Source organism: Lycorma delicatula, chromosome 12, assembly GCF_047948215.1.
Source record: "Lycorma delicatula isolate Av1 chromosome 12, ASM4794821v1, whole genome shotgun sequence".
NCBI lineage: Eukaryota > Metazoa > Arthropoda > Insecta > Hemiptera > Fulgoridae > Lycorma > Lycorma delicatula.
In genome coordinates this window covers 23,651,212-23,674,273 of record NC_134466.1, presented here as the reverse complement: position 1 = coordinate 23,674,273, position 23,062 = coordinate 23,651,212, and the positions used below count along the sequence as shown (strand labels likewise).

Sequence of the window (23,062 nt, the reverse complement as noted above, 5' to 3'; positions counted from 1 at the left end):
TTTTTAGTTTTATTTATTTTTATCTTAATTTCTCTTTTAAGAATAAATCCATGCCGTTTTTATTAGCAAATCTTACACACCTCATTTTTTCATTTGATAATTATGCCTCTCACATCTTTTGCCTTCAACTCTTCTATATAAAAATTGAAAATCAATTGAGACAGAGTACATACTTCTCTCACTCCTTTCTGAATCCAAGTTCTTCTTTTCACTCCTTAATTTCTACTCTTATAACTATTACTGATTCTTTTATAGATTATAAATAAGTCTTCCTTTCTTATAGTTGTCATAATCTTCTTAGAATTTTAAGAAGATTAAAATTCTAAATATTTCAATAAATTATTCTAAATTCTAAATTATTCCCATTCTAAATTAGCAACCAGATTTATAATTATTTTTTATTTACAGTTACTTAATGTCTATTTTTGCAAAACACACGTTAATGAAATTAATTATTATATACAATAATCATTATTATTATTATATAATACAACAAAAGCTCATTTTAATCACTACAAATTCACCAGACTTAACATATAGCCAAACGATCTATAAAGTTTAACATTTTACTAGTTTCCACTTAAAACTTGATTATTGTTAATTGGATATATTTAACTTGCAATTCATAGATGAGGATACATAAAACAATTAAACATAGCTGTAGAAAAAAAAGCATTAATGATGGAATTCATTAAAAGAAAAGATAATCAAAGTTTTAATAAAAACCATCTAAATTAAAGAGATGCAATGTCCTAGAAATAAACAAATCAAATACCAACAGAGCCTGGGAAAAAATATTGTCTGAAATAATTAATAATTTACCAATGTAACAAAGATACGATAGATTATTATTTTCTTACAGGCTCGTAAAAACCACTGGAAATGTTTTATACAATTAACAACTGTTGTGCAGTGGACAACAGTGATGTAAATTCTAAGTACTGATGAGATTGAGACTTCAAGTGAAGCAGGATATTGAATGCGATGAAGAATCATAAGAAAATATGTTGACTATCTTAGAATGCCAATTAAATAAATACTATACTGATAAATGTTTTGGCCATTATTCATTTAAGCAACTGTGCAGCTCCCAAATGATTTAATATACTAAAGCAAAAAAAAATTACTATTTTTTTCTTTAAGCAATTTAATGCCTTTTAATCTAAGCGCTGTTTATTTCTACCTAAAATGCTATACTCATATAAAATATTTACAAAAGTTTATGTCAATTAAAACTTATGTTTCCATGTTTAATCTCTTAAAAGTGCAACATTTTTATAAAACTGCAAAGTTCAATTATAATATATAATTTTAAAAAGAAAAGTAGAAATAACTCCATTCTGCATCATCAAAAATTGGTAAATATATCCAACACACAAGGGGCGTTCAATAATTAAAGACACAATTTGACATAGACAAAAAAACAATTTATTCAATGACAATGAAACTTACACATCTTTTCAAACTGGTCTCCATCAACATTTAGACACTTGTCCCACTGTTCTGTGAGCTTTCTGATTCCTGCAGCATAGAAGTCTTTACCTTGCTGTATGAAACACTCGTGTACTGATTTTCGTTGTCCAACTTCTTGCCACATAAAAAGTCTTGAGTGAGACGAACAAATGAAAATCGGACAGGGCAAAGTCTGGGCTGTAAGGAGGATGTAACATCACCTTCCAAACAAACTTCTTGAGCATTTCTTCCATTCTCTAAGCAATGTGGAGCGTGTGTTGTCATGCAAGAGAATAATCACACTTTTTGAGAGAGCAGCCTATTGTTTTTGCCTTATCATAGGTCTCACTTTTTGTTCCAGCATGTTAGAATAGTACTCACTGTTCATGGTACACCTGTCTTCGCAAATAAGATAATTTATGCGATTCTGCAGTGCAGTAGTTGAAACTTCATTTGGTCTTTCGGAATGATGGAGGTCAGTCACACTTGTTCTGCCTGAATTAAACTGTTCCACCTACTTACACATATTACTGCAGTATAACACTTTTCACCACACTGTTTCAACTTCTTCAGTAAATTTACATCAGTTACACACTTTCTGATAGCAAAAATCTTATCACTGGACGTTGCTTTTCTGGCATACACGTTTCAAGCAGGCCTGACATTCTGAAATCAACAGAAGAGGTTATCTTTAAATTAATTATGATTGAAAACCTGATATGTGTTCCCAAGGTTGGCAACTTGACCCTCAAAAAGTTTCATTGTCACTGAATAAGCCTCTTTTTCTCTGCATCAATTTGTCTCGATATTATTGAACGTCCCTCGTAATTACAATACTTCTCATATATGACTTTTACTATAAGGTATTTCATGTAATCTAATGATTATCCAGGCTTTCATTCTCCAAATTAATATCAACCGTATTTAATATGGATAGTAAGGATTTTATTGCAACATGATTTTTTTTTTATAATGGTCTGATATAAAATTTAATAGGTATTTTTATTTTTATTAACCTAATTATATTGATTACAATCCTTAATAAAGTTTACATACAATTTTTACCGCTATCTAATAGTAGAATTACTAAAAATTAACCTTTTTTTCTGTAATAACTGTACACAGATAGAGGACACAGAACAATTTTAAGAGATGTAATGTAACTGCTACTAGCACAGTCAACACCTACTGTAGAATATGAATTGCGTACTACTAGTAAAAGTTATGTTTGTCCTATATTCCAAAATTCTAATTTTAGAAGGATAGTTTATTACAAGGTATTAATATAAATTTAAAATTAAACAATATATGTTATTTGGTGTTACAAATACCTTGATAACAAGTACAATGTTTAATAAGCTGCAATGTAGCACATGTGAAGTGGTAGGGTGTACAACAAATAGCTCCCATGTAAACTCTGATATAAAGACTAGCACTAATATATAAAAAAATATATATATAAAATGCATTAAAAAATAAAATACACACCGAAAATTTGATATCTATATACGGCTGAGTACCTTGTTGATTACATAATTCATCAATGATACTCATTAATCTTGACTCAGGATCTTGATTGCTGTTTTGACTGACTGAAATGACAGAATGATGTTGTATCGATTGTTCTGTAGAAGACATACTAATGTGCGGATGTGAGGTCCAGCTTAATCCAGCTAATATATCAATCATTTCAGGACAAGGTCGACCTAAAAATATTGTCAAAATGTTATAAATTGATTATACAATTAAAGGGTTACATGATTGTACTTAACTGATTTAACATTAATCAAAAACATTCAAATAAATCAGATTAACTGTTTACATTATATTTAACTTACATAAGACACAGTAAGCTGTATGTTAATAACTATGTATTATAATATGTTACAAAATGTTAATCTGTTGAAAAAAAAAAAAGAGGTGCAAAGAAGCACTCATCAATATACTTTTTTACTAATACCAAGGAAAAGTATTCCCAAAACTAGCACGTTATATAATGTAAAAAAAATAACTGGTATTATTAAAGACTCATAGAGGTTAATAAAAAGTAAGAAAGCCAAATAAAAAAAGGAGGTACTTACGTATTAATGCCACCGCAGCTACAGCTTTATTTAAAATCGAGTATTTATTTTATTGAGTCTCTTTATTAATTTTAAGAAATGGTTATTTATTTTATAAATATAATTTAACCAAACTTAAACTACGCTCGCTAACCTTGACTAATTAACACCATAATGTTTTGAGTGTTTATTTAATAAATTCAGTAATTATTGCAATTATTTATTATTTAAATAACAATAATAATACGGTGCTAATTAGTCAATGTTAGCAAGCGAAGCGAGCGTAGGTTAAGTTTGGTTAAATTATATTTATAAAATTAATAAAGAGAATGTTTTGAATATATGTTAAACTCTATATCGGCCCATTTTTCACCAAAATCCGATTGACTACTTTGTTTTTAAATAAAGCTGTAGCTGCGGTGGCGTTAATACGTAAGTACCAAAAAGGAAAGTAAATTTGAATAATAAATCTGATATAAAAAAAAAACACATTTTTTATCGGTAAAAATAAAAGATTAAACACAAATCTCCTCATAAATTTTTGAAAAATATTCAACCTATCAGAAAGAAATGAATCATCCTTTCATTATAACATGTTTTGAATATTCGATTCTGAACACAATGCTGTTACTTCCTTTTTGTCTAACTGACAAAGGAAATTTATGATATGAATAGATCTGCCCTGATCAGATTAAAGTATTCAACATTTTTATCAGGAACATCAGAATAATAATGGATCTTGGAAGAATATATTTAGTAAATTTCATCCGATTTAAGTTGAAATAATTTTATTAAAAAATTTTAACTATAAGATTAATCCTTCATGTTCTGTTGGACATGAGTTTTTTTTAAAGTAGGAATATTTCAAAACCATGAAATGCGAATGAGACTTCTCTATCCTGAAACTCAATACCATTGAGTTACATACTACGAGGGTTATTTATTTTTTAAGGTTCGATCGATCACAAAATTAAAACCACAGTGAAAATAAAAAACTTGTTATTTGTAACAAGTACTTACATAGTTACGCTATTTTTCTACATAGTCTACACATAGTCGCCACTCCGATTTTGACATTTGTTGTAGCATGGTACCAACTTTCCAATACCCTCGTCATAGAACAGAGCCACCTGTGTTTTCAGCCATGTTTCTACGCACACAGTTTGCGGTACTGAAGTCTCTCACTCACAATGGTGTAGAGAGCTGACCTTGAAATTTCAGGAAACGAATCACTCAATACAGAAATGTGAACTGACGATTTTCTCGAATCGCCTCATCCACTCGCTCAACAAGATCATCGGTTGACACCTGCTTCCTTCCCTGACAGCCTTTCTTTCTTTTCTTTTCCTGTTTAGCCACCGGTAACTACCGTTTAGATAATTCTTCAGAGGATGATATGTATGAGTGTAAATGAAGTGTTAGTCTTGTACATTCTCAGTTCGACCGTTCCTGAGATGTGTAGTTAATTGAAATCCAACTACCAAAGAACACCGGTATCCACGATCTAGTATTCAAATCCATGTAAAAATATCTGGCTTTACTAGGACTTGAACGCTGTAACTCTCGACTTCCAAATCAGCTGATTTGGGAAGACCAACCACTAGACCAACCCGGTAGGTCAACCCTGACCGCCTGCATCAATCATGAACATCTGTACGTCCTGCTTTAAAGTTCCTGCACCATTGTCGCAATTTGCTATTACTCATTGAAGATTCACCGTACACATTATTTATTCATCGACGAATTTCAGCTGCATACACTCCTCAACCTGAAGAAATCAAATTACTGCACGCACTTCACACTTGGCAGGAGATGCTATTGTTGTAGACATGTTTACGTGCTACCTGCATGTTCAGAACTACACAAAGTGACGCGGCGTGATTGAAGGCCATACTAGAGACGCTGCGCAACACATATGTGCAAAGGTTCATCCGATTTTTGCGCGGGTTTTTATTTTGCGACCGATCGGACCTTGAAAAAAAATAACCCTCATATTAACATTAAATTGTTTTTTAAAAAATATTTTTTTTTTTCATTTTTTAAGTGATCTTTTGACATTTGTAATCGTTTGATAATTTTTAATATATAATATGTATCTTTATTTTAAAAAAATCATAAAAGATATCAGTTTCTGTTACATTATTAGCGACATAACAATCCCGGGAAACAAATTAGCTGATCTAACTCTCAAAGAAGCTAGCATTCAGCCAACCTTTGTGAATCGTGTGATCAGTTGAATCATATTTATTTCATGAAATCAAATGAAGATAGTCTGGTAAAATAAGTGGTTGATTGTTGTTGGAAATAAGTTGCAACGCATAAAAAATAATAAATTGCTGAAAAATCGGTGAAACAAAGCAGTCATCATATAGAAGTTATCCAGCATCAAATTTTCTAGGGGCAGTTTGATTTCTTACACTGATTTCTAATGAAATGTGAAGTTGCTCCGATGTGTCGTCTAAATAAATATTATCTAATACTTCACATTCTTCTTGATGAAATATATGACTTTATAGCAAACATTAAAACTCGCTCACAGTTCCATGGAGTTTGGAGACTTACTTTAAAAGGTTGCCATTTTGTTTGAGTGCAATGACAAAAATACCTGATATTTTATAGTAAATTTTTTATATATACAATGTGTTCGGAAATTTTTTGTGCAAAGGAATAATGGAAGTGTAATGAAGAAACTTTGTTAAGTATTACGTGGTATAATTATTTCATTATTTTACAGAAATGGATATTACAATAATTGGAATAGTTGAAAATGACATCCTACAACATCAATACAATATTGTACACGTTTCAATTTGTTTTCAAACACTTTAACCAGCTGATGTACTGGAATGACTCGTACACATGGCATTATTGCAGTTTTTAGTTCATCAGTCTTGGGTATTCTGTTGCAATACACTGGTTGTTTCACTACCTTCTATGGAAAGTAATCGGGGGACTCCTATTGGGCAATCATGAAAGCCACAAACCTCTTGAAATGATTCGTTCACCAAAGAAATTTTGTAAGTTTTGTAAGTTGACCGATTTGTGTGAGCTGTGGCGCCATCTTGTTGGAACCAACCATTTATTTCCACTTCTGTTAACCGACTAATGAAACTGGTAATGAAACAGCACAATAATGATCACTAATAACTGTATTTTCAAAAAAGAGTGAATCCACAATACGCGTTCTACTCTCATCGACCCAGACTCTAATTTTCGCTTCATGTAAAGATTGTTTGTGTAATTCATGGAGGTTAATTGTCAACCACAGTATTTTGTAAATTAATGTATCCTCGTAGATGAAACAACGCTTCATCTGTAAAAAACGTAAAATCAAGGATACCTATGGAATTTTGGTCAATAAAACGTTTAAACAATAATTTAGTCTTTTGTTATGACCTGTACGTTTCAATTCTTGAACACACATTGTTTTGTAGGGGAAAAGATTCAATTCTATTCTTACAGCTTTATGTACAGTAGCAAGTCTGATATCTTGCTGCTATGCTAACTTACGCATTGACTTTGATGGATTTTCGGCCATAGCATCCAAAATATCAACAAGCTTCTGCTCGTTTAGTTTAGGTGGTCTTTCATTTCAATCGCCATCTTCAACAGAGCCTGTTGCCTAAAATTTTTCAATAAGAAATCAAACCAAATTTTGGTGAGGAACAGAAGCATTGGGAAATTTTCAGAAAACTTGTGCTTCACTAAATCAGTATACTTGTCACCTTCACAAAAGATGTGTTTAACAAGAAAAATATGTTCCTATACTGAAAAAACCATTACGTTTCTCGTGACTATTGATTTCAATAAACAAAACAAAGCACGTTCAATCACAAGTCAACATCTGAAGTCTTGGTTTATTTCTGAGCAATGCCCAACAAACCCACAGGGCAACCAATCTAACACCGTGAAAGAACAAAATGCACCACATAATTCTAAAGCATATTGACAGCGACTTTCTGGATGCACTGTATTTATTATTTTAATAAAATTTTTATTTATAAATCCATGTGATAATTTTTTTTTATATATAAAACTGATTAAATAAAAATACAGCCAATCAAAAAGATCAACTTCTTCATATAACACACATCATAAGTACAGAGCTACAGAAGAAGGATACTTCTCTTATTTTTTTATTTTATTTTTTATTAATGATAATGGAATAATTTCAAAGACTTAACTTAATCTTTCCCAATATACAGGAACATCACTTAACTGATAAACAAGTTATCATTAACTGAATTTTCAAAAAAATAACAGACACAAATTTATTCCTATGAATTACCTGCCCTTCAATTGCGCAAGTTTATATAATGGACTATTTCACAACAAACAGGATTACATTAATTTGGTGTTTTACATTATCAGTTCCAGTCTTTCTTTCATCCATGATGTATTTTAAAGATCTCTTGAGATAGAAGAGGTAATAATTTTAAGATACCTGACTGAAAATAATGACTTGGGCTGTACAGCAAAACCCTGCAGTAAAACAGTGACGGTAAAAATTGTAGAGCTAAATGACACCTGAATTTCAGTGAGCCAGGCACGACGATTTGCAACAATATATTCCAGCTCGGTGAAGAAGCCAACTGGAAACCAATACACTGCATATCAATAGACTAAACAGCAGATATAATGCAAGCAAGAAATAAATGATTCAGTCATGCATCAATTAACTGTCACAGAAATAGATTAAATGATAGTGAAGAAATAACTGTAACACAGAATTTTCTCAGACAGATCGAGCTAAGACTTAAACATTTTTTTTGCTGATGAGAAGGAAGCATTATAGTTATAATGTTATAATAGACCCAGAAGGGAATATTAGATATTCTTGAAAATGGAAGAATGGATTTGCCATTTTAGGAAACGCCTGATGTGTCTCATCAAATCAGCTACAATCACGGTTGTTGCATATTATAAACAAAAGCACGCTGAAATAAATCCAACAGTGAAAAAAGGTTTTAAGAATAAAATAATTTTAAAAAACTTACTTTTATCAGAAACATCTTCAACCATTGAAGAACATAGCAAAATATTAAATTCCGTTGACAACCTACATAGAATTTTTTCTGATTCGATTGATTTATCAGCTGGATCTTGCCTATAAAAGCATAAAAATTACTTCAAAATTTTGAAGGAACGAGGAAACATAACTTTTTCAAAATTAAATCGATATAAATATATCAAACTCTTTATATCTCAAAAAAAGAGATTTTTTTAACCAAGGAAACTTTCATTTATAAACTTTTTTAGATCATTCTGGGAAAGGTTAAGCAAATGTTTTTTTGAGATAAATTAAGATTTTGCAATTTACATAGCTATATGAGTGAACATATTTTTCTTAAGAACAGTACAACTCACTACATATATAATTAAAGTTAAATTTCTAAACTGCTACACCACACTACATTAATCTTATCTCTGCATTACATATAAGCTTACTTTTAGCAACTTATTACCTAGATATGTGTCTATTTTTCTTTTAACATAAGATTATGGATGAATGACAAAATCTGATTTAATGAAAGTTAAGGAAAATAAATGTTAAACTATATTCAATAAAACCTCTTTTGAGATTTAAAAAAGGGTTCCTTATCCCAAATAAAGGAAAAGGTTTTGTAATTTATTCTCTGAGATATGTAAAAGATTTCAAGATGGTAAGGTTTAAAAAATAAATTTTTAAACAATTTTCATATCAAATATCCTTTTGGAATTTTGGACTGAGAGTTTCCTTGTTAGCAAGGTAAGGATCACCAAGTAATTCGGCTTACTGTGTATGTTTTCAAACAGCTATTATAAGAGAAATATGACTTGGCCCATTACTTTGCAACAGAACAGTTCTGTAGTGATGATCTTGTAAGCATAAAAACCATTCATTAAAAGTTACAGAACATTACATGACTATTACAGGAGCTATTTGATTTTTAAAGATTTAGAAAATAATTGTAGGTGAATATGTTAAATATAAATAATTTGAGTGAAAATGTAGTTTTAAGTTAAATGCAGCAGTCGTGTTAATATGAATTTCAGAAATTGAGTTTCCAGTTATACAAATACAACTAGAAAAAAAAAGTTGTCTTACTAAACACACACATTATATTATAGTAGTTATTACAATAAAAACCCTAAATATAATATTAAATGATTCTTTACACTGGAAATATAATGCACATATTATTATCTGAAACTAAGTAAAAGGAGATGTTACTATACGAACATGAATGATTCAAATCTAATGCTGTACTTCAAACTGGCAAGCCCTTTCCAACAAAAAATAAATAATAGATGTATTAATATTTATTTGGGCTATGAACCATAACACTCTGCATATGTTAAAACATTCTTCTTAGTGCAGCTGATGTTTTTCCATTAATTTTACAGTGAATTTATACAAAAAAATTGTACCAAAAATAATTAATCGTTTACTATATACTAATTTAGTAATTTTATACATATTACATAATTAATTCTATTTAGTAAACATTGTGTATTATCCATTAACAGTTAAAGGACATTTTAATTCTATTTTTTTATTTGATAAAACACCATTTTGGATTAGTGTATGCTTAATGTCATAAATGAAGACATCTTATCATTTATTATTACATTAAATGTTTTAAAATTTTATCAACAAAAGTGAGATTCTTGCTAATATTAGCTTAGAATCTTTGAGTAAATTTAATTATTATGGTAACTGGAAAGAAAGTTACACAAAAACTGAATGAAGATATTTCTTAGTGTAAAATTTAATTTTACTACATTATTTTTTAGTAATACAAGTTCTTTTTACTGATCAATGGACAACATTAATTCTGATGAACAATACTACAGTTATTTATGTTTAATTAATTTTTCAAACGTGACTTATCAATTTATTGAATATATAATACTTCCACTATTATCTACAAGGGTCATTCAATAAATTAACTGAAACATTCACAGATTCATTACTAAGTATTTACAGAGATAAATATTTATAAATTTTTTTTTATATAATCACTCACTTTCACTATGCACTTGTCCTGAGTTAACCTATACATAAACAGATTTCTTTAGGTTGACCTCAGAAAATTTACACGGTTATTTTTATTATTCAAACTTTCTTCTGCATAAAACAGACTTTAACAGACCAAAAAGGTGGTAGTACAACAGTGCCAAATCAGAACTCTGATGTGTTAAGAGTTTCCAAACAAATTCATTGCTTGCAAGATGATGTGCGGACAAGTATTGTTTGTTGAAGAATAACTCTTTTCCTCAACAACACATATTTAATGATGGAAATTGTTTTACATTAACAACATTAAATAAAATTGATATGTTGAATTTCCAAATAATAGCACAGAATAGTATTTTTATGCTATTTTACTGCCAAAAGGCAGTAGGCATCACATTCTTTGCAGAAGAATGCATTTTGAATTCCTTTATTACTGTATATCCAGTATATAACTATTCCTTTTTTTCTCAGCTTCATAATGCCATATCCAGTCCCACCACAAGCATTTAGTATTTTGGTTAAAAAATGTCTCACCCTCATAAGTCATCAGTACTGTATACAAGGTCTATACGGAAAGTAATATCATACATTTTATTGCAAAGCGACTGTATGTTGCAACGCGCACTATCATCTGCCAGGATTAATGGTGGCATGGTGTCAACTATCAAGCGAGTGCTTGCTCAGTTGTCTCCAAGCTCTTGAACGTGAAGGACGGGCGACTGTGTAACCTACTATTTCGTGTAAGTACGCAATGTACAAGTCCCAATGCAGAGCTAACTGGAACAAAGATATGCTATCAAGTTTTTGTAGCGGAAACTTTTCCAATAGTTCAACAGGCCTTCAGTGATGAATGTTTTCACAAAGGCAAGTCTATAGATGGCAAAAGGCATTTTTGGAAGGCCTTTCATGAGGTCAATGATAAGCCCATACTGGATGCCCATTAACCTCCTGAAACGATGAAAATTTGACTCGTGTGAAAGAACATTTGCAAACAGACCGCTGAACGAGTGTTCATTTAATGGCCAACATGTTAAATGTTCCAATAACTATCGTCCATGAGATTGTGACCAAGGATTTGCACATAAGAAAAGTGTGCACAAAGCTTGTCCCAAGAATTTTGACTGACGACCAAAAATCTCACTGAGTGGAAATTTGTCAAGACGTTTTGGAAAGGTGTGAAAATGATCCTCACTTTTTCGACAATATTATCACAGGTGATAAAACATGAATATTCCAGTACGACCCCAAAATGGAGGCAAAGTGCCAAATGGCAGACCTTGGCATCCCCTCGCCCCAAGAAGGCTCAAATGAGCAAATCAAAGTTCAAGACCATGCTCATTGTCATTTTTTTTATATCAGAGGAATTGTTCACCATGAGTTTGTACCTCCTGGGACAACCATTAACTCTAAATTTTACGTAAAAGTCCTTTTTTTCATACTTGTAGACTTGGTGACATTACTTTCCAGACAGACCTTATAGATCTATAACCTTAATATTTTGTACACATCTGTAAGCATTCTGAGAACTCAACAGCCACCATATCTCTTAAAATATTGCAATTCATCAAGAATAGATTTCCGTACAATTTCTTTCACAGTAACACAACACTGTTTAAAATCATATGTTCCACAATGGTTTTCAGAATTTCTGATAATACCACTATTGGACAAATGGAACAAAAACATCAACTACACTTTTATCATTTTTGAATTTACTTAACCGTACCTAAAATTTTATCTTATTTATACAGTATATATTTAGCAAAACATATTTTCTGGTTTTATGCCTTCAAAGAAATAAACAGTTTATGATGTTCTTCTAAGATGCACTCTGATAACAGCTCATCTATAATTACACACGTATTAGAATAAAAAAATATATACATGTATATTTTGTATATTAACTAATCACTGCATAGCAAATTATTAAAATTAATTATGAGCTGATAGACTGCATAGCAGAGTATATAGTTAAACTCGTGTACTTGAATAGTCAAACATGTTCGGCTTCATGCAAACTTTTGTTGTCTACTTATTAAATGACCTCATATTTTTAATCTTGTTTAAAAATTCGTAAATATCCGAACAATAAAACTTATTTTATATATGCTTAAATTTAAAGAAAAATTTTAAGTATGATAAATCACCTTACCCAAACAATAAAATCCCTAATGGATAATGAACAATATCCCAGTGATCTTTAAGGAAACACTCCAGACTAGAAACAGGTAAAGCTTGGTCCAACCAGAAATCTAGGGCCTGAAAAAATATAAAGAAACTAAAATTAATTTAATAAATATAAAAATATAATTTCTAACTTGTATAAACTAAGAAAATTATAACTACATTAAATATTTATCAAATGCAATAAAATGACTTATTGTCATATAAAAAATAGATACAGATATTCAAGAACCTTTCACCACATTATATACTTTGACATAGCTACAAATTACAGCATCCAGACACCGATTATATTAAATATAGAAAATAGCAGTTGCAGATATGTAAACAAACCACTAGATTTGATCCATCGATATACATTTTCATTTATTCAGGAAAATATCTGGTTTATGAGAAAATTATTAACTGAATCCCTAAAACTCTGGAATTGTAATTTGAACACTCTGAAAGTGATTCACAGTAATGCTTCAATCCTTCCTGACTGAACTAGGATTGACAAGTGTATGCTCATCATTAAATCTCTGAGGATTAAGAGTAGTTATTCTTTTGTTCTAAATGTCCCATTTCAATAAATTGATAAAGATATTATAAGGTCAACCATTCTTTGAAAAAAATTAAAAAAAGACAAACGAAATTGCATTGATTGCATGTGTTTACTAAACTAAAAAAATATTTTCAGGGAATAATCATTTTGGAAATGACAATAAGTCAAACAGGTTATCATTGAGTCACATACAAAACTAGCTGTGGATTTACACAATAGTAGTAGGGAAAAACTTTCAACAAGATATAAATATTTAAACAATAATTAAGTAGAAAAATAAAGTTTAGTTTTAAAAGCCTATCATACTTTTTAATTATTATCTTTCAAATTTGATAGAGCCTAATACTTTTCACTTTCCAGAAGCAATTCTCATAAAAAAAATCAAGGGTGCACTTACTTGAGTAACAATAAGCAATATGTAAAGTGTAAAAACTATAGAGGAAGACAAAGATTTTACAATATAGAACAGATAACCAGATAGGTGTAAAAATGTTGAAGTTAAAAATTAACACAGAACAGAAAGAAAGATAACCTACAGAATAATAGGAAAGTCAGTGAAGTATAAACCAAACTTTTGTCTTCATAGCTCTCATACTAATATGAGTGGGCTGACATGAAGAGATATTGACAGTGGTGATGAGGGGAGGGAATGACACTCTAGCTGCCTGGGTATTTTCATCTCTTTGATAAGCAGAGACTTATCAGAGCAAGAGTCTTATGCAATGTATTATCTCATTCCTCATGAATAAGGGTGTTAAACTTTCTTAAATTTTGACTAGACTGTATACACAATTTAGGGATATAATATCCCTTATTAAGTTTATGGTGGGTAAGCTCATTTAACCTTTTGAAGACCACTTGTTGATTTATCATCAGGTTCAGTTTTATGTTAAAAAGACCAACTGGCAATTTTTCTTCAATCTCATTTTATGCAAGATAATTTGAAAAACTTTTGTCAGCATCAAAATGACGTTTGTACGGATCACATGTTTGATTGTCATGGTAGATATAGATATGACAGTACTCTTGATAGAGGTTGCAATTATTATTGTTTAAAGTCGCACATGATATTGCAATTAATATTCGGATGGTAAACAAAAATAATTATTATTTTGAACTTAATGACTGTTGATGCTTTTATTTTTAGAGAACCTTTAATCGTGTTCGTTGAGTAATACGTAAATGTCATTTGTTTGTTAATGTTTTGAGTTGTCATATAATCATAATTCGTTAAGAATGAAAAAAAATGCTTTATCTTATTTATTAATTTTTTTTAATCATTTACTGTACTTATTAGTGTGTTACACAGTACACAACACACAGGAACATTGTGCATTTATCAGCTGAGAATATTGCTGATTTATCATTGTTTTTAATTGCTTGTGATGTTTGGATCGTAATATTATACTTTTTTTATCTTAATGTTTTGTTTTCTTTTTCACCAATATTTATTAGCAAATTACTATAAAACGCTAAATGTGTGATGTATTTCAAACACCGAGTCAAATTGATCAGGAACTTAGGAATATTTAACCTGATAGTGATTTATGTACTGACAGTTCTAAAAACTTAATTTTATAAATTTGACTAAAATTTTTCAGTTTTGAGCCAAAAATCAGGAAATTTTCAGATTTAACACAAAACAGGACAAAAATTTTAAAAGTCATGATTCCTATAATAAAACAGTTTCTTGATTTTGAGTTAAGTGACTTCAAACTCATTTTTTTTGGTTTTTTATTTCTTTTTTTTTGGGTTCTTTAATCTTTAGAAAAATTTTTGAATAAGATGAGACCATAAAAAAATATTTCCAGTTGATACTGCATTGGTTTTCCTACAATTAAAAAAAAAAAAAAAAAAAAAAGTAAAATATTGGTAATAAAAAATTTTATAAATTTTTTAGTGTAAGCTACAAATAGCACCATAAGGCACTGTACAGTTTTTTACCAACAATAATAAAAGCATGCAATTTTTTTTAATCATCTACAAAAAAGGTTTGGTCCTCAAAGGGTTAAAGGAGGATGTGAAGCAACAAAAATGAATCACAATAGATGTTCAAGGTCAAGTGTAACGGTTGATAAAATTCAATCAATCTGTTACTTTATTAAAGGTGATCGGCATCTTTTAGTTTGATGAAATTGTTTCAGTGGATATTGGTCATGGAAGTGCCATTCCATAATCACAAAGTCTATGCAAGGTGAATTCCAAGGCTTTTGAAATGAAATCAGAACCACAACTGACAGAAAATTTGCCAAAGGTTCTTGAATCGATTTCAATGAGAAAAATAATTTTTTGCATTGAATATTTTGATGCGGGTCTATCAATACACTCTTGGGTTTAAGTTGGCGAGTATGGAGTGACATAGGAGTGGAAAACCTTGTTCTGTAAATGTAAAAATGTCTCCATCAGCTGAAAACATCCTTGCTGTCTTTTGGGACTGGAAAGGAGTATTACTCATCAATTTTCTCCATGAATGTCATACATTACTGTGAGCTCTTGGACAAAGTGAAAGCCCCCTACAGGAGCAAAAGGTACTAATAGCCAATCAGAGATGTGATTCTCCTACATGACAAGCACAAACTCAGAATAGATTGAATGAAATTTATTGGGAAAAACCCTAGAATATCCTCCACACAATCAAGATTTATTTATTTTTTGTCTGGACCATGAAATAGGCACTGAGAGGACATAGATCCCAATGTCAACAAAATAGAGAAGTTCAGGTAAAATTGACTTGTGACATGTCTGCAAACTTTTTATAAAGACAGGATGCACAAGCTCCTTTTTTCTTCATAATTTTTCCCACATGTTAGAAAAAATATATAGAACTTCAAGGTGAATATGTTGAAAAGCAATAAATCTGTTTTACATTTTTATTCTGTGTTAATAAATGTAAAAACAAATGTACGGTTTATATTTTACACTCTTGTACTTATTACAATTAAAAATTAGTACAGTAGACCACCAGTTTACGACTGCTCATTATAATAACAAACTTATTATGTAATTAAAACCTCTTTAATTAACTAAAAATAAGCAATAAATGTGTCACATAAATATAAGGAATTCTATTGTTGTTCATTCATTGGTTCTTGTGGTATTATACTTCAACATCATTTTACTACCCCCCTCAACTCAAAAATTGGCTGTTCCTTGTGATGAAATTATTCTAACCAACATTGTTTTAATTACTTCACAATATTTTAAATCACCAATACAATATTTTTGAAATGTAATATAATTTTACTGTTAGAAATAGTATTTCAGACATCAGAATTAATATTTCAGTCAAAGATTTCTGATTACCGTGTATTCACATCATGCTGTGCAGTTATACTTTGCATTTATAAATATGTATATATTATGAAAAATTCAAGGAATGCAATTACTAAGAAAAAAAACAGAAATTTTAAAACTAAAAGAATCAGGTATGAAAGTACATGAGATTGTGGCAAAATGTAAATTATTACATTCAACTATAAGTAAAGATGACAATTTAAAGGTAAGAAGAGCTACACATCTAGATATACATTGTCAAATGAAATTAAAGCAAGTCTCCAACTGAAAGTGGAAACAAATTTCAACAGAATGGATTTACTACTACACACAATCAAATCATATGCCTCTTAATCAGGCAACTGTTTTTACAATTTAGAAAATCAGTCTATATAAAATGCTGAATATATTTCAATCTATGTACAATGCTGTAGTATTAAATTGCTAGATGAATCTATGAATAAAGAAGACTATCCTAAAATGTTGTTAGCTATAGTAACAGAAAAAGGTGAATGCTCAGTTTTATGTTTAATATCAATAAAATACACCATTAGTGAAACATACACACTGCAAATATATATAAATAAAGGAAGAAGAAAGTATGCCTAGTTTGCCTGGTCTTTAGACATCAAAAGATCATGTAAACATGATTTTACATAATATCGAGCAGTAATAAGAGTGCTGAATCTCCTGCTCAATTAATACCAATTAACACCAATTTAACTTCATCAAAAGAATATCCTAAAAGAGAATCACCCAGCAATTAAATCTGAAAAAAATATGAGCAAGCATTACTTGAGGATTGATTTATAACCATTCAATTCATAACTGCTCTCCAGGAATGCACTGTATCATTATATGAAGATCCATTATATAATTAATCATTTCCACTTGAACTTGGGAAATACTTAAAATGCTAAAATATTATTTTTAAACTATAATTTTTTTGTTAGATCCTGAAAATTTTAAATGTAAGTTATGGTACTAATTTAATTCTAGCCAATTATTCTGTACAAGTATAGACTTTAGAAGTATATAAGTATATTTACTTTACTTGTATAGAATATACAAGTAGTTTTATATTTTTGCAAGTTATACTGATGATGCCATGTCACGAGTGGTAGCGTCTCGGCCTTTCATCCGGAGGTCTCGAGATCGAATCCCGGTCAGGCATGGCATTTTCACATGCTACTTGTCATTCACTTCATCCTCTGAAGCAATACCTAACGGTGGTCTTGGAGGTTAAAAAGAAAAAAAAGTTATACTAACGATGTTTACTTTAAGAACGTTAATAAAAATTCAATAATCTACTTAAAAATCTTTGTATGATTAAAAACCTTGTACATCCATGATTGGTAAAACCACAAATAACAAAGTTCAACTATCAACAAAACCGTTAACCATTCGGCTGGATATTCATTGTAAAGAGAAAGCTGTAGCGTACGATGAAAATTTTTATCCAGCAACTCTATGAGATAATAACACATTAATACTCCAGGATTGTTTATCACTAAAAGTAGCTTTTTTGTTCAAAAATGGAAGGAGTTAGACGATAAATCACCAATGGATACATCAAACAATCTGGAATAGCAGTAAAGCTGAAAAAGTAATTTTATATTTTCGTAAATACTATCATTATTTATTAAAAACACATACATAAATATAGTACATACAAACATACCTGAAAAAGTACATCACGTAATACAACAACCGGCTGTTGTTTGCAGAATAAAATATAGCATTTGACGATTTTAATATAATTATCAACCGTCGCATTATATGCATTTTCAGCAGATGTGTAATCGATTAATAATTCTTTTGATGAACTATCTTTGTTATTATAATTACTGCTGGTAACTATTAAACACTCAGATTCTTCTGATTGTTGTTTTATTATTGTATTATTACTGACACAAGTTGATGAATTTATTTTATTCTTTATTTTTTGTTCCGACTGATCGCAATGATGAGAATGAAGATGAGAAGTGTTATGTTCGATCGATAATTTTAAAACATCATCGCAATAACTTGATAAATTTAAAGTATCTGGTGTTTCTGATCGTGAATCGATTGTATCATCGCTAATCGATCGAGTATCAGTAGTTTTGACAGTATCTTGCGATTGTGTCGACATCTCTTCGGTTCCACCTTGTACAGCGAATGTATGAATTTCTGATGTCGTACTATGTTCTTCTCCGGTACTAGTAGTTAAATCATCGACTGTACTCGTATCGTCGATAATAGTAGTTTTATCATCCGATGAAGATGATGTTATCGGTAAATTATTACAATCGGATGACTCACCTGATTGAATCAGGCTGATTTTCTGATGTTCTTCATCTTCTTCTTCATCATCTTCTTCGATTGTGGTCGCCGATTCTTGCCGTTGTAAATTTTCAACACCAGCATTATTGATAATCGAGGACGATTCCACCGTAGTCGATGTTACCGATGTAATATTATCATCTGTTACTTTTGAAGCAGATATATCATTATCAATTTTATTATTTTTTATATCAGGAAATTTTTTATCTATCGATGACGATGGCGATTCAGAAACTGAACTGATCATATTACAACTGTTTTTCACAACAGCAGCTTTTAATTGGTATCTTAATGCTTGATCATACTGTTCTTTTAATACGTATAATTTAGCACTAGTCTGCCAATCCTCCAATTCTATACACTGTAAATAAAAAAAAAAAATATATGTATGCAATTACACGGCGAACAAAAAAAATTAATTTTAATGTTACATACAAATAATAAACCACCATATTTAATCTACTCACTGCAAACAAAAAATAAAACTGATTTTACACAAGACACAAAAATAATGAAGAAAAAACAATTTTACTGAAGCTTAACTTATAAAATAACTTCTAGAATAATTATTGATACGCATTTATTTTTTAACAAGGCCTTCTAAATATCAAGAAAGATTTTCTTGGTAAAATCGGTTCAAAAAAATTTGTGGGACATTTTATTCAACAATTATAGTCAGCAGTAGATAAAATAATTAAAATTAAATATAGTATTATTTTATTTAAGTAAACTCTAATTGAAATTTTGGAAATTGAAATTTCTTTTAGAAGTACGACTGGAAATACTTCATAAGAATCAGAATAATGTATAATGCTTTAACTTCATTCCTTTAAAATAAAATTGATAAAAAAATTTTTTTGTAACTTCATCTAATTTTTCTAGTGAAGTTAAATTTATTTAATATGAATTTTGTTTAAAATCTTGAGTTCAATAAACAAAAATAACTTATAAAAATTGAAATGTAATAAAATTACCTTTATTTTATATTTTTTTCAATCTTGTGCAATGAGAATTAAGATACAATTTTTTAGATGTATTATAAATTTTCTAACAATCTGTAAAAAATACGTAATCTGTAATAAATAATAATTTATTTCTTTATTATTATTTATTTATTATTATAAGTTAGTTACAAACTAACTTATTAAATTATTTTAAATCTGGAATGTTCCATATGTAAACCTGCAATTACAGTAAATGTTCAAGAAGTCCTTTAAATTTACATGTCGCTATTTTTTTGAAAGTCAAATAGTATTTGGTTTCTAGGAAATAATTTCTTTACCGCAGTCTGTTTCCCTACTCTCAAGAGCACACAATACTTACTCACTCAATTACTAATGTTGCAAAGCCATGGCTGGTATGAGATGCAGTTACAGTGTTGAGGGATGATTGGTGTCATATGTTTGGCTGCACAAACAATGTACAAAGTAAACAATTCCAAATATTTGAACGAATTTCCAAAATATTTGAATGAATACCACCCTCATAAAGTAACAATGATTGATTGGAAGAAATGTATATATGTTTCCGTCAGAGTTAAAGATATTCTCAATAGTGAATGAAAGAAGATGCAAATGCAAGCACGTGTCACCATTGAGGATTTGAATGAGCAGTCTTCAACTAAATCTATTTACAACTTAATACACTGTTGTCAACAAGGCATGATTATATTAGAAAAATCTTGAATATGACACCATTTTGATAAATTTTTGTAAATTATCAAATAGACAGTTTGCAGCATACGTTAGTTTTGCTTTATTACCACAATTTTAAAACATGGTGTCTCTCACAATGAATGTGCAAATTTTTGCAGTTCATGAGCCAGGAATACGGTTTACTAAGCTAAGGAGAATTCTCATTTTGTGTGTAAGTCACAAAGGAATCCATCATACGTCATGATAAAGGCCAGGATAACATTACAGACACTTTGGAACACATAGTTTTGAAAAATATATAAAAATTATTTTTTACATGTAAATGTCTACAAGATGGTTAATACTACCTCATCTTCAAGAAAAATAATAATGAAGTATATTTAAATATATCTAGATAGGGCTCCAGCTCATTTTGCTCTTTGAATTCACGATTTTCTAAATGAATAATCCATTATGGGGAATAATCAAGTTCTATATATCTCAACATCGATATGCACCAAATGAATAACTGCATAACAATGTATTAGAAGCCTTTCAAACTATAACTACAGATACGGTTTACAGAATGTTGAAGATGCATACCTCTGTGCATTAAATATATAGTGCATAATAGATCAACTGAATAAATAATTTGTAATTATAAATATAAATACATGTTCAAAATATACACTAAATCTACAGTGTATATTTGTCCAGGGATAAAGAGACTTCTAGGACATACTGTAAAATTTAACTTTTTTTTTTAACTGTGCTAATCACAGTCCAAGAATCTAATCTTTTTACACAATAACAAGATAAATTATTTAGTACAGCAAACATTCAAACTTTGAACTATATCTAAGCACTTTTAGTGCCAATGTGCCATAATTTAAATATATCACCCTTTCACAATTGTTGGGGTTTTTTTTTTAAGTATATTGCAGAGCTTTGTTAGAAAGTAGTAATTGTAGTTTAAAACAATTTTCTAACTTAAAATTAAATTTAAAAATTTTCATTTTAAATTCATACAATATAAAATTCATCAGCAGGAGATACGCTTTTATAAGTAAGAAGTACGTAAGTATGAATACATTTTTTGACAATTTGAATAAAAAAAAAGACCTGGTCATATTTTGTATCATTAAATTTGGTACAACTTTGGAATTCCATTCCTAATGAATTACTATCACTATCATCTACACTGTTTTCAGTTTCTGAACCAGTAATTCATTACCAATATCCTTGTTATCAATATCTATGTTCACCACAACGCTCACAGAATAAAAAAAAAAATACTCAGTAGTAATCAATAGTAATAGGTATAGGAAAACATTTTTTTTCTGAAATTAGTTTTTCTAACTAACACTACCAAGCAATATTTATATGAAAGTTTTAAAATGTGTAATATTATGACCGAATTCATGAGAGATCATAAAAATGCAAACATTACGTTACATCTTGAAATTTTTCATATTGCTGACATAACACTATTGTTCTGGCATGTAAATGTTAAATTAATTTTACTGATTATAAACCATTTATTGATTCATCATTTTATGTTTTAATATAAATGTAACATTTTTTAAACTCTTTAATGAAATATTGTTAATATATTTTCGGTACTGTTAATATTTCTAGTATTTCTACTTAATTTTCTATTTATTAAACATTTTCTATTTACTACGTTCAACATTTTTGGCTTTCCACTTTTATAAATCCTAATATATTGGGAAAATTACTTTGGGAATGATTAATTATTTTTATAAATGCTATCATTCATTTGCATTTTCCACTTTGATTTTATATATTTTGTTTTATTACTGAGATATTTGATGTTTCTATTTACTTTTTATATTAAAAGTACTTTTATAATAAAAAATTATTACGATTTACAATACAAACATTAACATTATACCTTGTTAAGTAATCCTTCTGAATCATAAAGTCCATTAAAGTATTGTAGAGCATAATGCAAAGTTTTTAATCCATGAGGTGGTTTTTCAATTGCAGATAAATCCATTAAATCAGAAAAATCTGTTACTCCATTCCCCTCTCCCTGAAAATGAAACAAAATTATGAACAAAAATAAAAAAAATATCAAGTATATAACTTTATGTGCACGAATAACATTAAAAGAAGTAAAGAATAAAATGCCTGATGAAACAACGAAATATATATATATATATATCCAAATCCAAGAGAAGTTAAGCCAAGCCAGTCAAGGCCAAGATTGGGGGAAGAAGAATCAAGAAGATTTTTCCAGTTTGTCAGCTGGAAAAATTCTGACAACTGTGTTTTGAGACTCAAAAGATATGCTGCTGACTGATTTCCTGCATGAACGAAGGACTATAAATGCAGCAAACTACTGCCACTTATCGGATGACATCAGGATTGCATATTGCAACAAATGATGCCAGCAATCAATTCGCAACGACCTCCTTCTTCCTCAGTACAACTGGTCGTTGGGACAGCCACCTTGTTTTTTTTTTTTGACAGGATGAGGAAGCTACTTATCCGTGGAAAAAATTTATTTCCGTTGAAGAAAACTATAGAAAAAGAAGGTAATTTATTTGTAATTTTATCTAATATC

At 29.6% G+C, this 23,062-nt stretch overlaps 1 protein-coding gene across 3 annotated transcripts in view; it reads right to left on the bottom strand.

The window, feature by feature from the left end:
• ca (RCC1 and BTB domain containing protein claret) overlaps nucleotides 1–23,062 on the bottom strand; it is a 142,637-nt gene that overhangs the window by 9,862 nt on the left and 109,713 nt on the right. For 2 of the 3 annotated variants that reach the window (XM_075380471.1, XM_075380472.1), the window contains exons 29-33: nucleotides 22,388–22,528; nucleotides 18,195–19,199; nucleotides 12,665–12,771; nucleotides 8,510–8,619; nucleotides 2,941–3,158 (exon numbers count right to left, since the gene is read on the bottom strand). In XM_075380471.1, coding sequence (XP_075236586.1) covers nucleotides 2,941–3,158; nucleotides 8,510–8,619; nucleotides 12,665–12,771; nucleotides 18,195–19,199; nucleotides 22,388–22,528 — 1,581 coding nt within the window. Of the gene's footprint in view, nucleotides 1–2,940; nucleotides 3,159–8,509; nucleotides 8,620–12,664; nucleotides 12,772–18,194; nucleotides 19,200–22,387; nucleotides 22,529–23,062 lie in introns of those variants that run through there. The other variant, XR_012758598.1, reaches the window with a different exon arrangement.